Source organism: Gobio gobio, assembly GCF_949357685.1.
Source record: "Gobio gobio genome assembly, chromosome: 17".
NCBI classification, from domain to species: domain Eukaryota; kingdom Metazoa; phylum Chordata; class Actinopteri; order Cypriniformes; family Gobionidae; genus Gobio; species Gobio gobio.
In genome coordinates this window covers 30,045,221-30,068,424 of record NC_137110.1, presented here as the reverse complement: position 1 = coordinate 30,068,424, position 23,204 = coordinate 30,045,221, and the positions used below count along the sequence as shown (strand labels likewise).

At 42.4% G+C, this 23,204-nt stretch overlaps 1 protein-coding gene across 2 annotated transcripts in view; it reads right to left on the bottom strand.

Moving 5' to 3' along the window:
- The window catches only part of LOC307141302 (SEC14-like protein 1), a 202,685-nt gene that overhangs the window by 48,366 nt on the left and 131,115 nt on the right, over positions 1-23,204 (bottom strand). For both annotated transcript variants that reach the window (XM_079841374.1, XM_079841375.1), the window contains exons 10-15: positions 11,053-11,123; positions 8,743-8,914; positions 5,954-6,088; positions 5,673-5,807; positions 5,231-5,482; positions 4,760-4,938 (exon numbers count right to left, since the gene is read on the bottom strand). In XM_079841374.1, the coding sequence (XP_079697500.1) occupies positions 4,760-4,938; positions 5,231-5,482; positions 5,673-5,807; positions 5,954-6,088; positions 8,743-8,914; positions 11,053-11,123 (944 nt within the window). The remainder of the gene's footprint in view (positions 1-4,759; positions 4,939-5,230; positions 5,483-5,672; positions 5,808-5,953; positions 6,089-8,742; positions 8,915-11,052; positions 11,124-23,204) is intronic.

The window sequence follows — 23,204 nt, the reverse complement described above, 5'->3', positions numbered from 1 at the left end:
CAACCATGCAAGTTCACAGTCGTTCCTTCGCTCAACACGGAAGAAAACGATCGCAACTGCAAAACCATCGGATGGAACCATCAAGACTTTCTCTTGCGGCCGTATATCTGGACACCTTCCCGGGCAAATGCAAGTAATGTACTAAGAAATACAAGTCGCTGTGTAGTTAGTAAAACTGTAAGACAAAGGAGCTTATCAGGGGTGGTTCTCCCATGTTTAGACTCTTTGCATAACTTCATCCATCTGTACTGACCCAGTTCTTCTTCTATCTTTACCTCTTGCCATGTATGTTTTGTGTATGTATGTTTTATGTTAGTTTTAGTCTTGTCCGCGCTTTAGTTAATAAAGTTTGTGCACAATATATCGTCGCTGCCCGAAGAAACTCACGTATGTCCAAAACGCTTACTTTTCAGGAAGTGAAAAAAACCACAGTATTTCAAAAACAGTTGAATGTAGCGTTGTCATACTTGGTACGGCACCTTTACATGTAACCATATTCTTGCCAGTGTAATGATATAATCCACATTTGACCAAAATTTAGTTTAAATGGACATACGTGCATATTTTACAGTAACGGTGGTCGATACGTGTTCTTCCGATCATTAATTAGAATGGCCAAGTCGCGTTTCATATTGACAGAGGAATACGTGCTGGACATTCTCAGCCTCTGGCAAGCGGTGATAGCAGTATGAGTGAGGCATGTTCTAGTGACAATCATGACAGTAGCATTACAGGCTATAATTTTATCAGTTTGACTAAGAAAAAAAAGGCTGAATCTTAGGGCCCGTCCACACGTATCACTGTATACTTATACATTTTTTATCGTATTGGCGTTTCGTCCACACGGATCCGGCGTTTTGGGAGACTAAAACCGCTATTTTTTGAAACCGGGTCCTAAAGTGGATAAATCTGAAAACGACACCCTTGCGGTTTCGTGTATACAGCCAATCCGTATATTTTGTCATCACACCACGTCCTGCGCGGGGAAGACTTAAAGGGGATACAACTACGGGCACTGGGCATGCGCACATCAATACTGCGTTGTTTAATTACTGTATTTGCATTATTGTAAGGGTATGTTTAGGGTTGGGGTAGGTGTGTGCGTTAATAAAACACATCTGGTAAGTAGCAAATTTATTTATTGTTATTTTATTGTGAGATTTTACCTCACCCTTCGACTGTTGCCGTACCCCTTCTAGCCACAACTCTTCTTCTCTGTTTTTAGTGTATTTCTGTGTCAGAATTACAGTGCCACATACTGGCCTGGCATGTATACTACATCGTTTTGAGCCGTTGTCATGCTCTCGTGTGTACGCGGATATTTCTTGAAACAAGGGGAAAAAAAAGATCGGATAGGGAAAGTTCTGGCTTTGTGTGGACATGGCCTATCAATGAGACCGAGTTTATTTACATACTAGCAAGCAAACTAATCTGTGAAGAACTAGATTAGAACTAAACTGTGGAGAGCTTCAATGTCGTACTTTCGGCTATCCAGTGCTGAGCTTCGATGAAATTCACAAGACCGGCGAGATGCTTCCACAGGGCGGGAGATACGCGGCGTGATTGACAGCTTTGACACCAAATGGATATACGTGAAAATCAGATGACATGATTTCACAACTTTTCATTGGCCATTTAGATATGTGAAGCATACTGTATACGGAAATTAACCTGGACATTCAATCCGTCGAAAAATCTCAAAATCGGCAAAATGGACATACGTGTTTTTCATTGGACAGCGACGATATGTTTGTTCCTGACTCCCTGCCTGCAAACAAATTGTCCCTTAAATGATCGATCTTGTTATGCGCTCTAATCGCTTATGTAAATACAAAGAATGATTTTTCTGTAGCCATGAAAAATGTCCTTTACTTAGAATTAATTAATAATCAATACTGAATGTTCATAGGATGAACTGATTGATTGATTGTAACGTTAAGGTAGCCACATCAAGTTAATCTATTAACTGATTCAAATATTCATAAATAATCATAATGAATAATTATAATGAATTATTAATAATTATTAATATTTCCCCTCTGAGCTAATTCGCTACATCTCGTTATTACGACATAATTGAGTGGAAAAAATATGTATGTGGCAGCAATGCATCACCGTTACATACATACATACATAGATGTAGATATGCCAGATAGCACAAAAAAAAAAAAAGTTAATAAAAGTGCTGTATACCACAAACTCAATTCGCTACTGACACACGGACCGATGTCAGACTGGCTGCGGATTCTGTGCATGCGTTTGCCGCCTGTCAGCACTCACGTAGTATACCGAAATGGGTTCTATTTCTAGGCTCATTGCCCTTTGTACGATCAAATACACACATAATTATGCCTAAATGTCCATCTTGGCGGTTATGTCTTGAGTGAACAAGTTTGGAACGTGTCTGTCAGTTTTGAATCTGTGTATTACTGTAGGTCTTAAAGTGAAAGCAACCTAATATAGCCCATACACACTCCTGTCTGTGTCGTTAATGTTAATCAAACAACAACAACAGGGGAAAAACAAAACAGTAGCCTATTCAAACTTAAAGCACTGTTTGTAGGCTGATTGATTGAACTGAATCAATTTTGAAGTGAATAAATTCTGAAGCAAATTTCTGGAAATTACCACCACAAAATCAGTAATTTTGATTGCAAAAATCACAAAATAATATCCGAATCCTTTTTACATTCAGAAACATCATAAATGAATAAGTAATAGGCTATTTTGTGTCTTGGTTTTGAGGCTCTCTGAAAAACGGTCGGTTTTGATGGGCGTGCTGCACTGAAGACTTGGAAGTAAACGCCCACGGTTAGGATTGGATAAGATTTGCATATTTAATGAGTTTCCGCACCCCTGTCAGTACACGTGAGGAATTGTTTTGAAAGCGTCTGGAGAAATGTTCACAGGGTTCGAAAATATCTTTATCAAACACAATGATTTATCTCTCATCCACCTGCGATTGATTGGAATGTTATTTCTGTATCATTTCGCCCGATCATCTGTGAATATAACCACGAACCGTACACACACACGTGTGCCGGCAGGCCGGTGATAGCCCGTCTGAAAAACACATAGTCCTGGGACTTTGGGATTTGCGAGCTAGCGTTACAAGTCCGAGTCTGATCCCGAATGAACCAATAACACCTTCTCCAGCCTGAGACAGCGTGCTAAGGTATGTAATCAATAGATATAAAACGATCTGTAACAATGCAATACTAACACATATAAAAAAACATGTTTTACTCACATAAGTGTGTTGCACCGTTCCTGTCGGATCCAATATAGAAGGCACAGCATTGTGTTTTAATCTCAAAATGCAAATCCAGTCTCGACCTCTATCTAGTTTACAATCGATTCAGCAGTGAAATGAATCGAACAAATGCAATGTCTTGCGCACGTGAGCTGGAACCAGCATGTTTATTGCTCGGTAGCGACCCGTTTAGCTCCACGAGTCGGTAGGCGGGCTAGAGGCGGTGCTTCTGCGTCCTATTACGTCAATGATCGACATATTGTGAGTGCTCTCGTTTTCTGGGCCTGGTGTCTATAAAAGCTTTTCTTTGACTAACAAGGACGTTTTCAGCTCTGAAACTTACAGGATATTCTTATATCACGATTAACTTTTATATACCAAAGGCTCAAAGGAAAGTTGATTTCTCAATTCATCACCCCTTTAAGCAAAACATGATCAGATCAAAGTGTCCGAATAATTATGATTGGGACTGTCATATACATAACATTTTAAAGAGAACGCTATTTTAATAAAACTTTGTGAATTCTTTTGGTTTAGTTGTCGTATTTCAGTGCGTTGTTACAGGAAAGTCGCATCCACAAGAGGAGTTACACATTCTGACTAGCACATAACTTAGTTCAAGTTCACTTGTGCATTTTCGTCATTTTGTGCAGATGTAATTGTTTATGTCAAATAAATGTCTGAATAATCTCATATAGGATGTGTTTCATTGAGTTCCCTTATGAAAATTAACCATGGTTTTACTACAAATAAAACCAAAAAAACCATGGTAATCACAAATTAACCATGGTATTTGTAGTAAAACTGTGGTTATACAAATGGTAATCATCAATCCTCCAAAAACCATGGTTACTACACTTTTACTATAATAAAATAATGGTTAATTTTCATAAGGGTTAATTAATCCACTAACAAAGTAATTCAGTTTACCAGGTGTTCATTCAGCTTTTCAGATTCAGCACACGCAGCTCAAACAGCAATGCTGTTATTTGAAAAAGGAATACAGATTAAAGACATTTATTTTTCAAAAACATTAATGCATTAATAATAATAACTAGCACTTTTCTATTTCATTTATTTATTCATGGTACAGGCATTTTGATTCTTTATACGCAAGTAATGTTGTCCAATGACTTGTTTGCATTATTTAGGAATACTTTTATTTATTTATTTGTAAGGCAACGTATCTCTTTTTTTATATATATATATAAAGAAAGTTGGCCATAGGAGTGTTAAATCAATTAAAACTGACACTGGTTCAAACTAGGCTACTGTACTGTATATGTTTGATTTAAGTTCAAGTGCTTAGGACATGGCTTTTAATGTGAGACTTTTGTTTTGTTTTTGTAATCAGCCTCTCAACTATTGGGATTTGGATTTATTGGCCAACATATCGGGTATTAGCTTTCAAATATAAAGAATTATTGTATCGGCCAACATTTTCATATCGGTGCATCCCTAATTACAACAGGTATCACACAATTCAAAGATCTTCAGAAAGTTTACCTGAAATCTTCAGAGCCTAGAACCTCAGTGTAGTACATGACTTTACACTTGTGAGAGGACACCTGCAGAGTAGCCAGAACATCATCCACCCTAGGTAGGTTTGTGGTGGCGTATGCTGGCATAGAGTGGAACTTCCATTGCAAAATATAGAAACCTGGCCATCGAGTCACATGTGAACCCTAAAGGGTGTGTACACATGTTGGCAAAAAGGTTGAAACAAGGGAAGGAAAAAAAAGATGAAACTATTAAAGACAACTGTCTTTAATTACAATCATCCACCACCATAGACACCATTGTAATTATTTTACATTTTTAAAGGTCATATTATGAGAAATCAATTTTTGCTTGAAATAGAATTTACATAGGTCTAAAGGTACAGAAGCAACGTATAGTATGACCACTATAAACCTGCTTTACTATGGAAACTGATGGAATCAGTGTCAAACTGGATGCTGATTGTATGTGACATACCTGCACACTTTCTCCCTCTTTGCAGGCGAGTGGTGACTCCACCATGCTGTAGTCCTGTCCCAGCAGCCAGGATTTATCTATAAGCTGCACGTTGTTGCCTGCAGGAGAGGTGATGCCATGGGTAGCCAGCGGATCTTTCCTTGGTGGCTGTGGAGCTCGTTTAGAGTGGTAGATATTGAAGATCACATCACCTTTACATACATCAAAGTCCCAAGTGATGACTGAGGAGGCATCGATGATCTCAATCAGTAGCTTAAGGAAGAGGTATAAAAAGGAAACTTTAACTAAATGTGTAGCTTTATTGCTGTTCAGTAGGTGGTACTCTGGTTTAAAATGTGATCAATGTTGTGTTTTCTCAGACTGAAATCCAGATGAGATTATCATATTTTGCAAATGCACCAAACACAACCCAAATCATATATTGTTTTTAATGCAGTCTGACCTCATGTGGCGCTCCTTTAAAGATGCTGGCACTCTGGTAAATAGTCTCCGTCCACAGTCTGATTTCATCATTCTCCAGTTCCTCTGCAGTTCTGTACAGGGACTTGGGCACCAAGCCACCCTCTGGCACTTCACACTGCACATATTTGACAGTGCCACTACTTTAGTTCAATAAGCTACTTAAGGTGAGACAACCCATAATACCCCAGTTTGAATACATGCCATCTTAGTGAGAGCGAAAAGATACCATTCACTCACAAATCAAGGAAAAAATCTACATACCATACACTCTCCTCCAAGGAAGTCAGGGATGATCTCTTTATCAATGTAGTCCACAAGACCGCCAGGGCCCTGGTAGTCATTTCCCGCATAGATCAGAAACTTCTTTCGCGTATTCTCATCAATGAAAGGGCTCACCTGTAAACACAGATGGGAGGAGGAAAGCACAGTTAATAGATACATAATATGCTTCCTTTGGGTTAACTCCAGCTATGAACAGCTTAAACTAGATAACTCATTTACTTTCTAAATGAGAGGCTAGGGATGCACGATATTATCGGTACAAAAAATGCCGATACGCCTTGCCGATATGATAATGTGTTGATATGCGCCTGCAATAACTCACGTGTGCAAGGAGTGCTATAGCGATAAGATCATGTCAGCAGTGTGGTCATTCTTGAAGTGAACTTGTATGTCAACAAGAAAAAACAAGCAAATACATTGCATGTATGGTGATTTATATTGACAGTTTTTAAATGCTGCCTTGAATTTGTTAATGCTCCCGTCAAACAGTGACTCCCCACTCTCTAGCGCGTGCAGGCGCAGCAGCAGAAGCCTCCTCCAGGTCCTAGTGCCCGCCCGGTAGAATGTTATATATATATTTAGTGGGGGCACTGTTGTTATAGTAATAAAATGAAAAGTAGAATACACAAATAACTTGGAGTTACTTCTTTTTCTGAATAAATAAAGCAGTAATGTCATAAATCACAAGCATGACACTTGTACATTAAATACTTTTATATACAGTGTATTAATCTGTAATATAATTTTATGAAATGGATGATGAAAAATAATACAAGGAGCTAATTGAAGATTTTTTTATTTGAAGCTAAAGACAGATGTCAAACTGATGTCATGTCACCCCCATTTCATGTGCACAAACTTTAAATCTAAAAATTAAATATTTAGGTTACAACTCCATCTGTCTGGGGTAAAAAATTACTGACTTTATTGTTATTATTTTCAGATCTTTTAATAATTTTCTTTTATGATAAAAATAACTTTTATTTATCTTTTATTTTAACATTTATTTATCTTTAACAAGTATCCTTTTAGTAAGGAGACCTCAGAAATCTACGGAAGCCCTGAACCGCAAAGTAAAAAAAAAAAAAATAATCTAGAATTTCGAGATTAAAATCAAAATATTTTGAAAATAAAGTCGAAATATTTCGAGATTTAAGTTAAAATTACAAAAGCAGCCTCATTGACGTAGCCTAACACGCACTACAGCGCTGCAACCGCTAGTGTATTTGAACTTTCATCATCCATAAGGTAGCCTAAATATCACTAAACATAATATAAGATAAAATCAAAATATAAAACGTAGTGTTCAGGTTATTTTAACGTTCATGAAACAGTTTTCAAACTGCGAGCGTCTGCTCAAGAAGAATGATTGGTTTAGGCCAAAACTGCTGTGATTGTGAATATAATTAAATCAACTCTTTTATCACTATTATCTTATACATTAATATCTGCTTTATGATTATGAATATGATTTATGACGTTCCAGTAAATTGAAAAAAGAATCCAGCAAAGTTCAATAAAAAGCAGTACAAATTATATTATTAATTATAATAAATTAAGACATTCAGATTTCATCATGGATTTTATACAATAAAAACAATTATCACAGAATAATGGTTTCTATAGCCTACTGTAATAAAGGATATGGCAATTAACATTGCATTATTCATATAAATATGGAAATACCCCAAGATGGCTTGAAAAACACACATAAAACAATCACATCATTTGTTAATTGTCCTCATGTTTCATCCGTCAAAAGGTTTGTGCTTTTTATTGAACTTAGCTGGATGATTTTTTTCCGTTCTGCCTACTGGAACGTCATAAATCATTACTTCTACGAGACCGTTTTTGGCGTTGTGTGTGAGCCCTGTGGCTTCAACCCTCGAAGTTACACTATACAAGGCTCACATGATCATCTCATTTTGGATAGGAATCCAAATCCGTCAGGTCACGCGCTGGTCTTTCTGAATTTAAATCTAGATTTATCCACATTGACCCATATAAATCTTTACGTGAACACAATCCGAAAAAAGTGTGGGGAATTTTAATTAGATTTTGCTCTCAGAGCAGATATTAATGTATAAAATAATAGTGATAAAAGGGTTTATTTAATTATATTCACAATCACAGCAGTTTTGGCCTAATCCAATCATTCTTCTTGAGCAGGCACTCGCAATTTGAAAACTCCTGTCCTATCTGTTTCATGAAGGTTAAGATAACCTGAACACTACGTTTTATATTTAAATTTTATCTCGTTTAGTTATATTTAGGCTATCTGATGGATGATGAAAGTTCAAATGCGAGGCTGCGTTTGTAATTTTGACTTTAAATCTCGAAATAATTCGACTTTAATCTCGAAAATCTAGAATCTTTTTACAGATTTTTTTTTTTTACTTTGCGGTTCAGGGCTTCTGTAGAAATCTGAACCCAAAATGAAAAAAAAAAAAGTTTTTGCTCAAAATGGTGTTGTTTCCAAACAAAAGGAACAAATAAATGTATATCGGTATCAGTATCGGCCAAAATGAGTTGAAAAATATCGGCAAATCGGATATCAGCAAAAATCCAATATTGTGCATTCCTATGAGAGCCTATTACTTCAAGCAATTATTTTCATATTAGGACCATGTATATAAGGGGGGTAGATAAAGACACAGTGCTTAACAAATAAATATGACATGCATGTCATGTTAAAAGAACATTCCAATCTCTAGTTTTGAGGAGAGAAGAAAAATTTAAAAGCAAAAGCAAACAGCGGTGTCCCTCACCAGCGTCCACAAGACAGGAAAAACTCTGGGAGCTCTGAGGATGAGCAGACGGCCTAGAGTCTCAGGGTAATTGGCCTCCACTACCTCAATAATCCTCAGTAGAGCTTTGACTCCAGGGCGCCACAGATGCCTCATATTGAGCCCCTCAAGATCAACCAGACATGTCCAGCAACTACAGAATGAGAAAATATAAATAACCACCTGCCACTGAAACATGTCACTTTGTGTTTCAGTTGTAAACTATTTTATCGGAAAAGACAACTGCAAAAAATGTTGTGCGTTTATGTTTCAGTATGCAAGTGTGTGTCTGTTTGTACAGTATGTGTGTGCATGCAGAGAGAGAGAGAGAGAGAGAGAGAGAGAGAGAGCAGAAGAAAGAACATGTTCTTCCAATAGATAATAAAAGGTAACTTTGTAGGTAAAGCATAGAAATTGTTCGTTATTTTTATCCTATCGTTTGTCATTTGTTTGCTTGCTCAGTGTATTTGTGGATTTTGGTTCATTTGTTATTGTAATGTAGGCTGTAAGGACGTTTGAAAAAACGGAACATCAGAATTAAAAGGAACACGCCACTATTTTTAAAAACAAAGTTAAACAGTTGAGTTTTACAGTATTCGAATCTATTCAGCCGATCTCCAGGTCTGGCGGTAGCACCTTTAGCATAGCTTAGCATAGATCATTGAATCTGATTAGAGCGTTAGCATCGCGCTAAAAAAATGACCAAAGAGTTCTTCTGTAGTAACGTTGTGTACTAACACCGTTGGAAAATGAAAAATTGCGATTTTCTAGGCAGATATGGCTAGGAACTATACTCTCATTCCTGCGTAATAATCAAGGAACTTTGCTGCCGTACCATGGGTGTAGCAGGCGCGATATTACACAGCGGCTGAAAATACCTGACTAACTTCCGTCAACATAACCAATGTGACAACCTGCTTGCACAGGGAGCATGCCTTGTAACCATAAGTCACGTATTTTCATCATTGACAGGGGCTAGTCTGTGATTTTATTGCCGTCCGAATCCAGAATGTCACCCACCACCCGCGTAAAAACCCCCAGCCGTATCACCTACTGTTTTTTGACAAACACCAAGGTCGTGTGGTAATTTAATTACCGTCCAAATCCACATCTCTGAATTTTGAAGTGATATATTCTTAAAAACTCACTATTTATATCCTTTTTGACCACTGCAGAGCAACGCACGGTTGCGCTTCGCTGTAATTTGGATGCATTTTAAAGATCTAGACTTTTATTACTGAAATGCTGGCAAAATATATTTCTTCACCACTCAGAAAATAAAAAGAGGAAAAGTAAATGTTTTAAATGGGCCATTATTACGGCATCAATTATACATGTTAAAATAACCAAGCAGCATTGTGTTTACCTCATGTAAATAAGAGGCTGTATTAACTTGTTTCCGCTCATTTCCATGTGGAATAAAATTATATCCTTTATTTTGAGATAAAATACAAGACAGAAAACCATTTTAACTATAATGTGCATTATATATAGGCTATCTTCCTATTTTTAAACAAATTTAAATAATTGAATAATAACTAGGATATTATTTTCGTATTAAATTAAATATGCATTTATTCTTATTATTCCAAGCATATGACATTTTATTTAAAGAATAAAATCCTAGCCATATCGGCCTAGAAAATCACAGCTTTTCCATTTTCTTAGTACAAGATGTAACTACAGAAGAGTTAAGTTTTAAATAAGAAAAATATTGAAACTCTTTGGTCATTATTTGAGCAAGATGCTAATGGTCTAATCATATTCAATGATCTATGCTAAGCTATGATAAAAGTGCTACCACCAGACCCGGAGATTGGCCGAATGTATATACGAAAACAGTAAAACTCAACTGTTTGACTCTAGGGGAGTTGGAAAATGAGCCTATTTTCAAAAATAGTGGGGTGTTCCTTTAAGCATTCCACAGCCCCATGGTATAAATGTAAAGGGTTTTAAAGGTGCTCTAAGTGATGTCACACGTTTTTTAGGCCAAACATTTTTTTTTGTCACTGGAAATCATTCTTGTCGGCTATTGGCTGGAGCACTGTTTGTTGTGCTTCATGGTCCAGACTGCCCACGTTTGTTTTTGTTGCAGTTTGTGGAGCTTAGACGGACTACAGAGACCGAGTTTTTTTTTACAGTGTGTTCAGAGGACAGGTTAGCGGATAGCGAGATGTTGTTTGCTGTATGTGACAAAAAATGTTTTGGCCTAAAAAAACGCATGACATCGCTTAGAGCACCTTTAATAGCACCTTTAAACTTTATGGTTAAAGAAGGAAAATCTGTCAGTACCTAATTGGCCGGCCAAAGACTTTAGTGTTCTCCTCACAGCGTCGCAGACCCTCTTCATTGATGGACAGCACCTACACATTCACAAACGTTGTTAGACTTCGTTAAGATCCATGTGAATTGAATTAGTGGTGGACGAAGTACACAAATCAAGTACTTGAGTAAAAGTACAGATGCCCTAATGAAATATTATTCCAGAATTAAGTACTCGTTTAAAAAATTTCTTGAGTAAAAGCACAGAAGTACTTTTTTAACATACTCAAGTATTAAAATTAAAAAGTACTGATTGACGTATATTTATTTTATTTTTTATATACTCCATTCTACTATGGGGGATGGGGATATAATTTACTGAAATGTAAAAAAAGACTATACAGCAACCCTCTACGGACACCTTGGCAATAGAATAGTGGCAATAGTCATTTTTTTTGTTTACTCGCCAGACTGATAAACTATTTTATTTATATGTGCTGTCAAACAATTAATGGCAATTAACCGCATCCAAAATATATAAATATATAAATTATATATATATATATATAAATATGCACACATGCATGTATACATTTAAGAAATGTTTTCTATATTAATATATAAAATTTTATATATAATATAAATTATATGAATATATATACACAGTATATACAGTGAGGAAAATAAGTATTTGAACACCCTGCTATTTTGCAAGTTCTCCCACTTAGAAATCATGGAGGGGTCTGAAATTGTCATCGTAGGTGCATGTCCACTGTGAGAGACATAATCAAAAAAAAAAAATTCCAGAAATCACAATGTATGATTTTTTAACTATTTATTTGTATGATACAGCTGCAAATAAGTATTTGAACACCTGTCTATCAGCTAGAATTCTGACCCTCAAAGACCTGTTAGTCTGCCTTTAAAATGCCCACCTCCACTCCCATTTATTATCCTAAATTAGATGCACCTGTTTGAGGTCGTTAGCTGCATAAAGACACCTGTCCACCCTATACAATCAGTAGGAATCCAACTACTAACATGGCCAAGACCAAAGAGCTGTCCAAAGACACTAGAGACAAAATTGTACACCTCCACAAGGCTGGAAAGGGCTACAGGGAAATTGCCAAACAGCTTGGTGAAAAAAGGTCCACTGTTGGAGCAATCATTAGAAAAGGGAAAAAGCTAAACATGACTGTCAATCTCCCACGGACAGGGGCTCCATGCAAGATCTCACCTCGTGGGGTCTCAATGATCCTAAGAAAGGTGATAAATCAGCCCAGAACTACACGGGAGGAGCTGGTCAATGACCTGAAAAGAGCTGGGACCACCGTTTCCAAGGTTACTGTTGGTAATACACTAAGACGTCATGGTTTGAAATCATGCATGGCACGGAAGGTTCCCCTGATTAAACCAGCACATGTCCAGGCCCGTCTTAAGTTTGCCAATGACCATTTGGATGATCCAGAGGAGTCATGGGAGAAAGTCATGTGGTCAGATGAGACCAAAATAGAACTTTTTGGTCATAATTCCACTAAACGTGTTTGGAGGAAGAAGAATGATGAGTACCATCCCAAGAACACCATCCCTACTGTGAAGCATGGGGGTGGTAGCATCATGCTTTGGGGGTGTTTTTCTGCACATGGGACAGGGCGACTGCACTCTATTAAGGAGAGGATGACCAGGGCCATGTATTGTGAGATTTTGGGGAACAACCTCCTTCCCTCAGTTAGAGCATTGAATATGGGTCGAGGCTGGGTCTTCCAACATGACAATGACCCGAAGCACACAGCCAGGATAACCAAGGAGTGGCTCTGTAAGAAGCATATCAAGGTTCTGGCGTGGCCTAGCCAGTCTCCAGACCTAAACCCAATAGAGAATCTTTGGAGGGAGCTCAAACTCCGTGTTTCTCAGCGACAGGCCAGAAACCTGACTGATCTAGAGAAGATCTGTGTGGAGGAGTGGGCCAAAATCCCTCCTGCAGTCTGTGCAAACCTGGTGAAAAACTACAGGAAACGTTTGACCTCTGTAATTGCAAACAAAGGCTACTGTACCAAATATTAACATTGATTTTCTCAGGTGTTCAAATACTTATTTGCAGCTGTATCATACAAATATATAGTTAAAAAATCATACATTGTGATTTCTGGATTTTTTTTTAGATTATGTCTCTCACAGTGGACATGCACCTCCGATGACAATTTCAGACCCCTCCATGATTTCTAAGTGGGAGAACTTGCAAAATAGCAGGGTGTTCAAATACTTATTTTCCTCACTGTACATGCAGATATTTCTTAAATATATACATTTGTGTATTCAAATATACATCTATATCGAGATCTACATCTATATTATATATCGAGATTAATCGTTTGACAGCCCTAATATATATATATATATATATATATATATATATATATATATATATATATATATATATATATATATATATATATATATATATATATATATATATATATATATATATATATATATATATATAAATAATTTTACAATGCAGATTGTTTCAAAGCAGCTTCACAGTGTTAAACAGGAAAATAATGCAACAGAATTTTATTCGGCTGTACAGCCGCTCCGGAGAAAATGGTGATGTCATCTAGCTCAGTGGTTCTCAACCTTTTTTCAGAGATGTACCCCCTGTGAAATATTTTTTCAGCCAAGTACCCCCAACCAGCGCAAAGCATTTTTGGTTCGAAAAAAAAAAAAGACTTAAAACAGAGCACTGTGCCATCAGTGTCTGATTTATTAAACTTTGGAACAGATAAACATACACAATTCAAACATTTGAAAAAAAAAAAACTATTTCGAACATTTTAAATGATAATAATCCATGACTAAATTTATTGCAAATATTTCTCATCACTAAAATGTAGTGATTCAAACTAATGTAGTGAAAACTGACCATATTTCTGAAATGGAAACCGGGGACATTTCCTTTCCCTTTCGTTCAGTCACTACGACGTACGTTAGTGACTAACGAATGGGGGTTTCGCTTAGAAGCCAATCATCTTCGAGTATTCAACAGCGCCCAATGGCAGTGCCAATGCCATGGGCATGCGGAATTTGCATGCGTAACTCCGCCCCACCTCGTGGGTATATAAGGAAGTACGCTGGCAACATCGCATTATGTTTCTGCTTTGGAGCCAAGAGGATCTCTTCACTCCTAAAAGCCTGAATTCTGAAGTCTTCTCTTCAGTCTTCGAGACCAGCGGTTCTCCAGGGTGTTGGTGTTACGGCGCGTTCCAGCGATCTCATGCTGCCTGCCTGCTGATCTGTGCAGTGATCTGCAACAGCTGTGTGTGTGTTTCCCTGGGCGCTTCGGCACTCTGCAGAGCTTTCCTCTCACAAAAAGAGCTTGCGCGTGGCACGTCTTTTTCAAGACGGTTCGCCCGTGCACTTCCGGGTGCGATCGATCTCCGTTGCTGTCTATGGGCACATTCACTGCTCGATGTGTTTGGGCTTCAGCACGTTCGGGCAGTGTTTGTGGATGCGTCATGTTCCCACTGCGGGAACGTGACCATCGCGATGTTGCGGTCGAGACTCAGTGATCTCCGTGAGGAGAGAGAGTCCCCTCTGCCACACCCCAATCTACCGTCTCCGAGTGAGGTGGTACTTTGGCTGGTGGCCAGGGTGACCTGAGTGCGGTGCCGTGGTATTAAGAACCCCGACGATCATTCCTCGGGCCACGCCCCCTCTTGCACATTGCTTAAACCCGCGAGTGTTGGACTGAAACAGCGGCCCGTCTCTGACGCCTCGTTTGTTTCGTCCACGCTCCAGATAGCAGTGAGATGTCGATCGCCGCATCCCAAGGTGGGCTGGAGTCCTTTGGGGATGACGATTAGGAGTTGTGCTCCGCCTCCGGGTGTGTCAGCGCTGCCTGATCCGACCTAAGGTTGACAGCCATGTTATCTCGGGCAGCCGCGAGTCTCGCGCTGGTGTGGAACTCCGCCCAGTCGCGAGTGCTCGTGGTTGCGCGATTGGTTTTTGGGGACGGCACCCGACAGCTGTTGGGCCCCGCCCCCAATGCCTTTCGCTCCCGAGGTGCATGAGGAGATCACGCGGTCCTGGAAGTCCCCGTGCTTCCCGCGATCGTTTGGTGGCCTCCTCCGCCTTCTCTGCCCTTGATGGGGCCGCGGCCTAGGGTACACTGGGGCCCCCTCACCCCCACTGTTGAACTCTCTGTTGCGCACTACGGTGTCCACGGAGGGCTTGACGTGGCGTGGTGTGGCTGTCCTAAGCACCCTCCCAAAGCCTGTGGGCTCGTCTACTTCGGTGGCGTGGTCCTGCAGAGCTACGGGCAGGCCGCCGCCCCGTTGCACATGCACAAGGGTGGAGCCGACCCAGGGCTCTTCATTGAGCTGCGTGCTGCGACTGATCCCGCCCCCGGGCGGTGAAGGTGGCCACACGCTCCCTGGGTTGGGAGATGTCCACAGCTGTGGTCCGGGAGAACACCTGGCCTTACCTGGTGATTTGGAGGACGTTGAGTGGGCCCGCCCCCTCAACTCACCCATATCCCAGGCTGGCCTCTTCGGCGGCGCGGCTGGGAACTGCGCCCAACAGTTCTCGGCCGCCCCAGAGCAGACTGAGGCTGTAACACGTACTGCCCCGGCGGCCAGCTGCTGCACCAGCCGCCGGCTCAGTCGCCTCAGTCCGCTCGCCGCCGAGGGCGCCCTCCCTCTTCCCGCCCGGCCCCAGCAGCAGCCTTAACATGGGCCGCGCCGTGGAGGTGGTTGAGGATGTCGCCCAGTCCGCTCCCCAGACTGGTTAAACGCCACGCTGGAGGTGGACAACTCAGAGATGGGTTCCAGTTCTTCCCAGGGGATGGTAGCAGGGCCTCTCCTTCCCCCGCTGGAGGGCCGGGGGAAAATCCTTCCGCTGCTGGCCCCCGGGCTAGCAGCGCTTGGGAAGAACTCATGTTCCTGTCTCTGAGGACCCAGAGACCGGTGATGACAGTGCGCGCCACCCACGGGTCCCGCCACTCGCATCCCTCTCTGTCGCCAGCCTCCTGGCAGAGCAGACCCCAGTGGAACACGCGTCCTTCCCTGGTCTCCTCTGTCAGGACGCAGCCGTTAACCGCACCCCCACACCGGGACGCCCAACAGCCTCCCTTGTCCGGGTCGGTAACGCTGCATCGCTGCCCCACTCCGGGTACACCTGTAGTCCGATTGACCCCGCTGGTGCAGTTCCTGGGAGCCTGGCTTCAGATTCCAGGGCTGTCCCGCTGGGTCGCGAAAGACAGTCAGGTGCGGCTACGCGATTCAGTTCGCGCAGGTTCCTCCCTGCTTCCGGGGAGTCCGTTCCACTATGATCGGGGCTAATGCCCCCGTCATGCGAGCGGAGGTTGCCACCCTACTGGCGAAGGGTGCGATCGAACCTGTCCCTCCAGCCGAGATGAATTCCGGGTTTTACAGCCCGTACTTCATTGTACCCAAAAAGACCGGTGGGCTTGACCGATCCTGGACCTGCGCGTCTTGAACCGTTACCTCCACCGGATTCCGTTCAAGATGTTGACAGCGAAACGCCTTTTCGAATGCGTTCGTCCAGACGATTGGTTGCAGCGATCGACCTGAAGGACGCCTACTTCCATGTCTCCATTCTACCTCGACACAGACCGTTCCTACGGTTTGCTTTCGAGGGGCGGGCATATCAGTATGCAGTTCTACCATTCGGGCTATCTCTGTCCCCTCGCGTCTTTACGAAGATTGCCGAGGCAGCCCTTGCGCCCCTTCGGCAGCACGGGGTTCGCATCCTGAATTACCTCGACGACTGGCTCATACTGGGTCACTCTCGAGAGCAGGTTTGCGGACACAGAGATTTGGTGCTCCATCACCTAGCCCGTCTGGGCCTTCGGGTCAACTGGGAGAAGAGCAAACTTTGCCCCGCGCAGAGGATCTCTTTTCTCGGTATGGATCGACTCGGTCGCCATGTGCGCGCAGCTTTCGAGCGAGCGCGCGCAGTCTCTGCTGACTTCCCTTCGACAAGTCGAGGGCAAGAGTGCGGTTCCACTGAAACTGTTTCAGAGGCTCCTGGGGCATATGGCATCTGCAGCCGCGGTAACGCCGCTCGGATTGCTTCATATGAGACCGCTTCAGCACGGGCTACGCGATCGAGTCATGGCGGTCTGGCACGCTCCGGGTACAAGTGACTCGGGCCTGCTTACAGACTCTCTCCCCGTGGTCGAACCTCAGTTTTCTACGGACCGGAGTGTCCTTAGAACGAGTTTCCAGGCATCTTGTTGTATCAACAGATGCATCATCCACGGGCTGGGGTGCCATGTGCAATGGACAAGCAGCCACGGGCTCCTGGATAGGACCCCAGCGCCTTCTGCATGTCAATTGCCTCGAGTTGCTGGCAGTACGGTTCGCCCTGCACCGCTTCCGAGCGTTGCTGAAGGGTCAACATGTACTAGTCAGGACAGACGACACGGCCGGGCGGTCTACGCTCCCGCCGTATGTCTCAACTCGCCCGCCATCTCGTTTTTTGGAGTCAGAAGCATCTGAGGTCCCTTCATGCTGTCCACATCCCGGGAGTCCTGAACCGTGCAGCCTACGAGCTCACGGCTTCAGCCACTTCCTGGAGAATGGAGACTCCATCCCCAGACGGTCCAGCTGATATGGGAACGGTTCGGCGACGCACAGGTAGTCCTGTTGCCTCCCAGGACTCTTCCCATTGCTCCCTGTATTATTCCCTGACCTTGGTCGGCACGGATGCACTGGCGCACAGCTGGTCGTCGGGGCTACGCAATTATGCGTTTCCCCCAGTGAGCCTTCTCGCACAGGTACTGTGCAAGATCAGGGAGGACAAGGAGCAGGTCATGTTGGTCGCCCCGTTGGCACGGCCGGACCTGGTTCTCAGAACTGCTACTCCTTGCGACAGCCCCCCCCTGGCCTATTCCTCTGAGACTCCTCACTCAGAGACGGGGCACCTTTTGGCACCCGCGTCCAGCGTTCTGGAAGCTCCACGTGTGGCTTCTGGACGGGACGCGGCTGGTTTGAGTAGCCCTCCACCTGCGGTGGTCGCTACCATCACTTCCGCTAGGGCAGAGTCTACACGACACCTCTATGCGTTGAAGTGGGACCTCTTCGTCACATGGTGCTCTTCCCGCCAGGAAGACCCCTGGAAATGCCCGATCGGGTCTGTGCTTCGTTTCTCCAGGAGGGGGTGGGACGAAGGCTGTCTCCTTCCACCCTTAAGTGTACGTGGCCGCAATTTCTGCTTACCACGATCTCCTGGGAGACAAAAAGGTAAGTAGCAGCACGACCTGATCATCAGGTTCCTGAGGGGGGCGAGGAGACTGAATCCTCCTCGCTCTCCTCTCGTTCCCTCTTGGGACCTCTCAGTAGTCTTAAGTGCTCTGCAGAGGCCTCCCTTGAGCCTTTGCGGTCGGCTGAGATTAAGTTCTTGTCTATGAAGACGGCTCTGCTGACCGCATTGGCCTCGCTTAGAGGGTCGGGGACCTGCAAGCATTTTCGGTTGACGAAGCGTGCCTTGAGTTCGGGCCGGCTAACTCTCACGTGATCCTGAGACCCCGGCCCGGATATGTGCCCAAGGTTCCCACCACTCCGTTCCGAGATCAGGTGGTGAACCTGCAAGCGCTGCCTTTGGAGGAGGCAGACCCAGCCTTGGCATTGCTCTGTCCAGTACGCGCTCTCCGCGCCTACGTAGACATGACGCAGTGTTTCAGGACCTCAGACCAGCTCTTTGTCTGTTATGGTGGAGAGCGGAAGGGAAGTGCTCTCTCAAAGCAGAGGTTGTCTCACTGGATAGTGGACACCATTGTTTTGGCTTACCAGCAGCAAGGCCGACCATGTCCCCTTGGTGTGAGGGCACACTCCACCCGGAGTGTGGCCTCCTCTTGGGCTCTAGCGTATGGCGCCTCGCTAACAGACATCTGCAGAGCTGCAGGCTGGGCGACACCCAACACATTCGCCAGATTCTACAATCTCCGAGTGGAGCCAGTGTCCGACTATGTACTCGCCCCTACGGGTGGCCGGTAATGGACCAGGCTCAGGTGTCTTCGCTTGCTCGCCATTCCACTCCCAGGACTGGATACGTGCGATATTTTCCTCAGGTGAGCTCCCCGAGAGCCCTGAGCTCCTCCAGCACTGCTTACGCCGACATCAGTTCAGTCTGCCCTTTCGAGCCCAGACCCTCATGTCCGGCCAGGTGCTCCGTGTGCATGGTTCCCCTCCGGCGACCCCCACACGAGTATTTCCACCGTAAGCCTCCTCAGCGAGCAGGTGTCTTTCCCTTGGCAAGTCCCTGCCGCCCCTAGGGTTAAAAATCCACCTTCGGCTGGTACCCTAGAGATCTTCCATATGCAGCCCTTAGCGGGTCATATGTGTATTCTCTAAGTCCTCCCCACGGGTAGGCATCTTGGCATTCCCTCACTGGGATATGCTTCCCAGTGTACCTTGGTAATCCTGTGATAAGTGGGAGTCCTTCGTCCGTACTAGTCTTACGACAGGGTACTCACACTTACGCAGGGCACTGGATGACAGCTGAGTGGCGTTGTTGTATAGGATCCCCCATTCGTTAGTCACTAACGTACGTCGTAGTGACTGAACGAAAGGGAACGTCTCGGTTACGTATGTAACCCTCGTTCCCTGAGGAGGGAACGGAGACGTACGTTTCCTTGCCACGTCAGCTGTGCTGCCTGGAACGCGGAGTTAAGTCTTGGCTCCTGCAGCAGTAACATAATGCGATGTTGCCAGCGTACTTCCTTATATACCCACGAGGTGGGGCGGAGTTACGCATGCAAATTCCGCATGCCCATGGCATTGGCACTGCCATTGGGCGCTGTTGAATACTCGAAGATGATTGGCTTCTAAGCGAAACCCCCATTCGTTAGTCACTAACGTACGTCTCCGTTCCCTCCTCAGGGAACGAGGGTTACATACGTAACCGAGACGATTTGAGTGGTCAAAATATCACTCAAATCTCATTTGTTATTATATTTTAATTAAAAAACAGGGACAATACATTTTTGAATGTTTTTGTTGTTGTTGTGGAGTCCTATTATATTAGTATATTATTATTAACATTAATAAGTATTATGATTTAGTTTGATTATTAGGATTGTTGGTCTGGATTGAATAAAAAAACAAAAAATAATGAACAGTTATTGGTAAGCTAACCATTGTAAATAAGCAGTTCAAAACAATATTGTAACATGACTTAACAAAAACACATTACAAAAATAAAACATAAATATGATAAATAAAACTATTCAACAAATATTGTAACATTTTATAATTGTATTTAAGTTTATACTATATAAATTACTTTTTTTACTTCAAAAGTTTTACGTTTATGCTTGAAAATAATTCTTACTGTCCTTAATTGGTCTTGTTATTTAGCATTTTAGGATTATTTTAAGCAGAAAGTATATGTATTCTGCACATTTAGCCTATTGGTTTCAAGTGTATAACTTTTGGGGACAAAACAATCCTGCACCTTGTTGAGGCTCTGTTATAAAGCACATACAATATTACTTTAAATTAAAAACGAATAGTTAGTATGTTACTACCTTGAAAGCGGCAACGAGGTTTATTTTAATATTAGACGATAATGGCGCTCTGTCTGCTCTCGACTCGGTACGGTCTTCATGAAGTAGTAGCGGCGCGCACGTGCTAGTCAAGTCAAGTCAACTTTATTTATATAGCACTTTTAACAATGTAGATTGTTTCAAAGCAGCTTTACAGTGTTAAACAGGAAAATAATGCAGCATAATTTTATTCAGCTGTATAGCCATTCTGGAGAAAACGCTGATGTCATCAGTTCATTTCAATTATCATACAGTGACAGTGTGGGCTTTAGATCAATAATTAGATCAGTAATTTAGTTTAAATGGTTAATTTAGTTTATTAAATAGATTTATTTCGATGTTTAGTTGAAAAATGTAGTGTCCCCAACTGAGCATGCCAAGCCAGAGGCAACAGTGGCAAGGAAACCAAAACCCCAGTAGGTGACCTAATGGAGAAAAATAAACCTTGGGAGAAACCTACTATGCTACCAAGTGGAGTCAGCGTAGCAGCTGTATGTTGGTTGGGCACTTTTTTCCAATATATCTGCGGGTTGTTTGGAACGAGCTGTAAAACGGGGACATTTCCGGGGACAACTCCAGTCGGGGACAGAACATTAAAAAACGGGATTGTCCCCGGGAAACGGGGACGTCTGGTCACCCCATCGCTGATCCAAGTGATTGACAGGTGATGCCAGGCGGCATATGACAGGTTGGGTCAAACCATCCTGGTATGGGGGAGACTGGATTTTTAGGATAATGAAATTGAATAGCCTAATGAATATAAAACTCATTTTGTGAACTTATACTTATATTTTCCTGAAATATTAGAGAATTATTTTTAAAGGATTTTTGCATGGATGCTACTTTTTAAAATATATGTAGGCTATATTTTAAAATCTCACCTTCACGTAGCCCCAGGGGAACGCGTACCCCCCATTTGAGAACCACTGATCTAGCTCATTTCAATTATCATACAGTGACAAGGTGGGCAGATCAGTATTTTAGCTTATATGGTTACACTCCAAAAATTATTTTATGATGCTGTTCACTTTATTTTAGTAAATTCATCTTGATTTGACACAATTATATCAGGTTTCTGCTTCAAATGTAATTGATTAATGTTAAACTGACTTAAAACCGTTACTCTTTGACATAACTTGATGTTTTCATTTTGAAATAACATGTTTCAATCAAGTAACCCAATCAAACAATATTTTCACTTCCCATCATGCTTAGCAAAGGGGCTGAATTCGGAGAGTAAATGTTTAAATAAAGTGCTATTTGATGCGTTTTTAACAAGATGAGAAAATGGAGAGACTTTTTAATGCCTAATGGTTGGTATATAAAAGTTGTTATGTTAGTATTTTGATGGTTACCACTGCGGTGAAGTGTAGAGCTTGAGCTAATAACAATTAAAGATGTTTTAATAATAAAAAAACAACTACTTTGGGCATGCCATGGATGTAATAAAACCATATTCTGGCTAGCCAATAAGACCTTGTAAAAGGTTTTGTAAATATTGTAAAAATAGAATTTCACTAAATAAAAATAATCAATTAAACGGGATTACTTGTTTTGTTTAGTTTTTCATTTTAGAATAATTAAATTGAATAGTTTTGGACAAAATTAAGAATGATAACCTGATTTAACCAAATGGCATTTATGGCCTTTCGTAAAAAATTAAGGTTTACTGAAATAAACAATGTTAATTAAATTCAACATAAAAAATTAAGTAAATTCAACGTATCATTTTTGGTGTAATTTAGTTTACTAATCAGATTTATTTGGATATTTAGTTGAAAATGTTGTGTCCCCAACTGAGCAAGTCAAGCCAAAGGCGACAGTGGCAAGGAACCAAAACTCCATTAGGTGACCTAATGGAGAAAAATAAACCTTGGGAGAAACCAGGCTCAGTCGGGGTGCCAGTTCTCCTCTGGCCAATTAACAAAGAGCGTATGATTATTATTCTGGCAACTTTACAGGTCCGGGGTCATATTAGATTGGAATATTCAAAAGATCAGAGGCAACACGCCGGAGACGGGTTCATCGAGGATGACATATTGATTAGACAATTATTAAATTGCAATATTCAAAAGATCGGAGTCATCACGCCGGAGACGGTTTGATTGAGGATGCTGTGTCGATGTGGTAATTTCAGGGGGAGTCTAATTGACACGGTCTCTGCAGACACTTCAGGGTCATGCGTTGGTCATTTCTGGGCGCAGGTCCACCATCTGATCTGCATATGGCCCAGATCCGGCTGACAGCAGTAAACCTCGGGATAAAACAGAGAGACTAAAGCCGCGTTTCCACCGCAGGAACTTTCCCCAGGAACTAGGAACTCTGAGTGTTTCGACCGCAGGAACCAGAGTCTAAATGAAGTTCCGGGTAAATATTTCCCCCTCCAAACGGCCCCTGCTCCAGAGGTAGTACTTTTTCAAAGTTCGGGAACTTTCGGGGGTGGGACTTGGGCGCTGAACATGCCGATTGGTTGAACTCACGCAGCATTTTATTTCAACCGGCATTTTTAAAAGTCTTTTGCGAGGTTCGTTATGCATTCAGTAAATATCAGTTTTGCTCTTTCTGTCAGATGGCGCGCGTTCGTCTCAGCAATCGCACGGTTAATGTCCGTAAT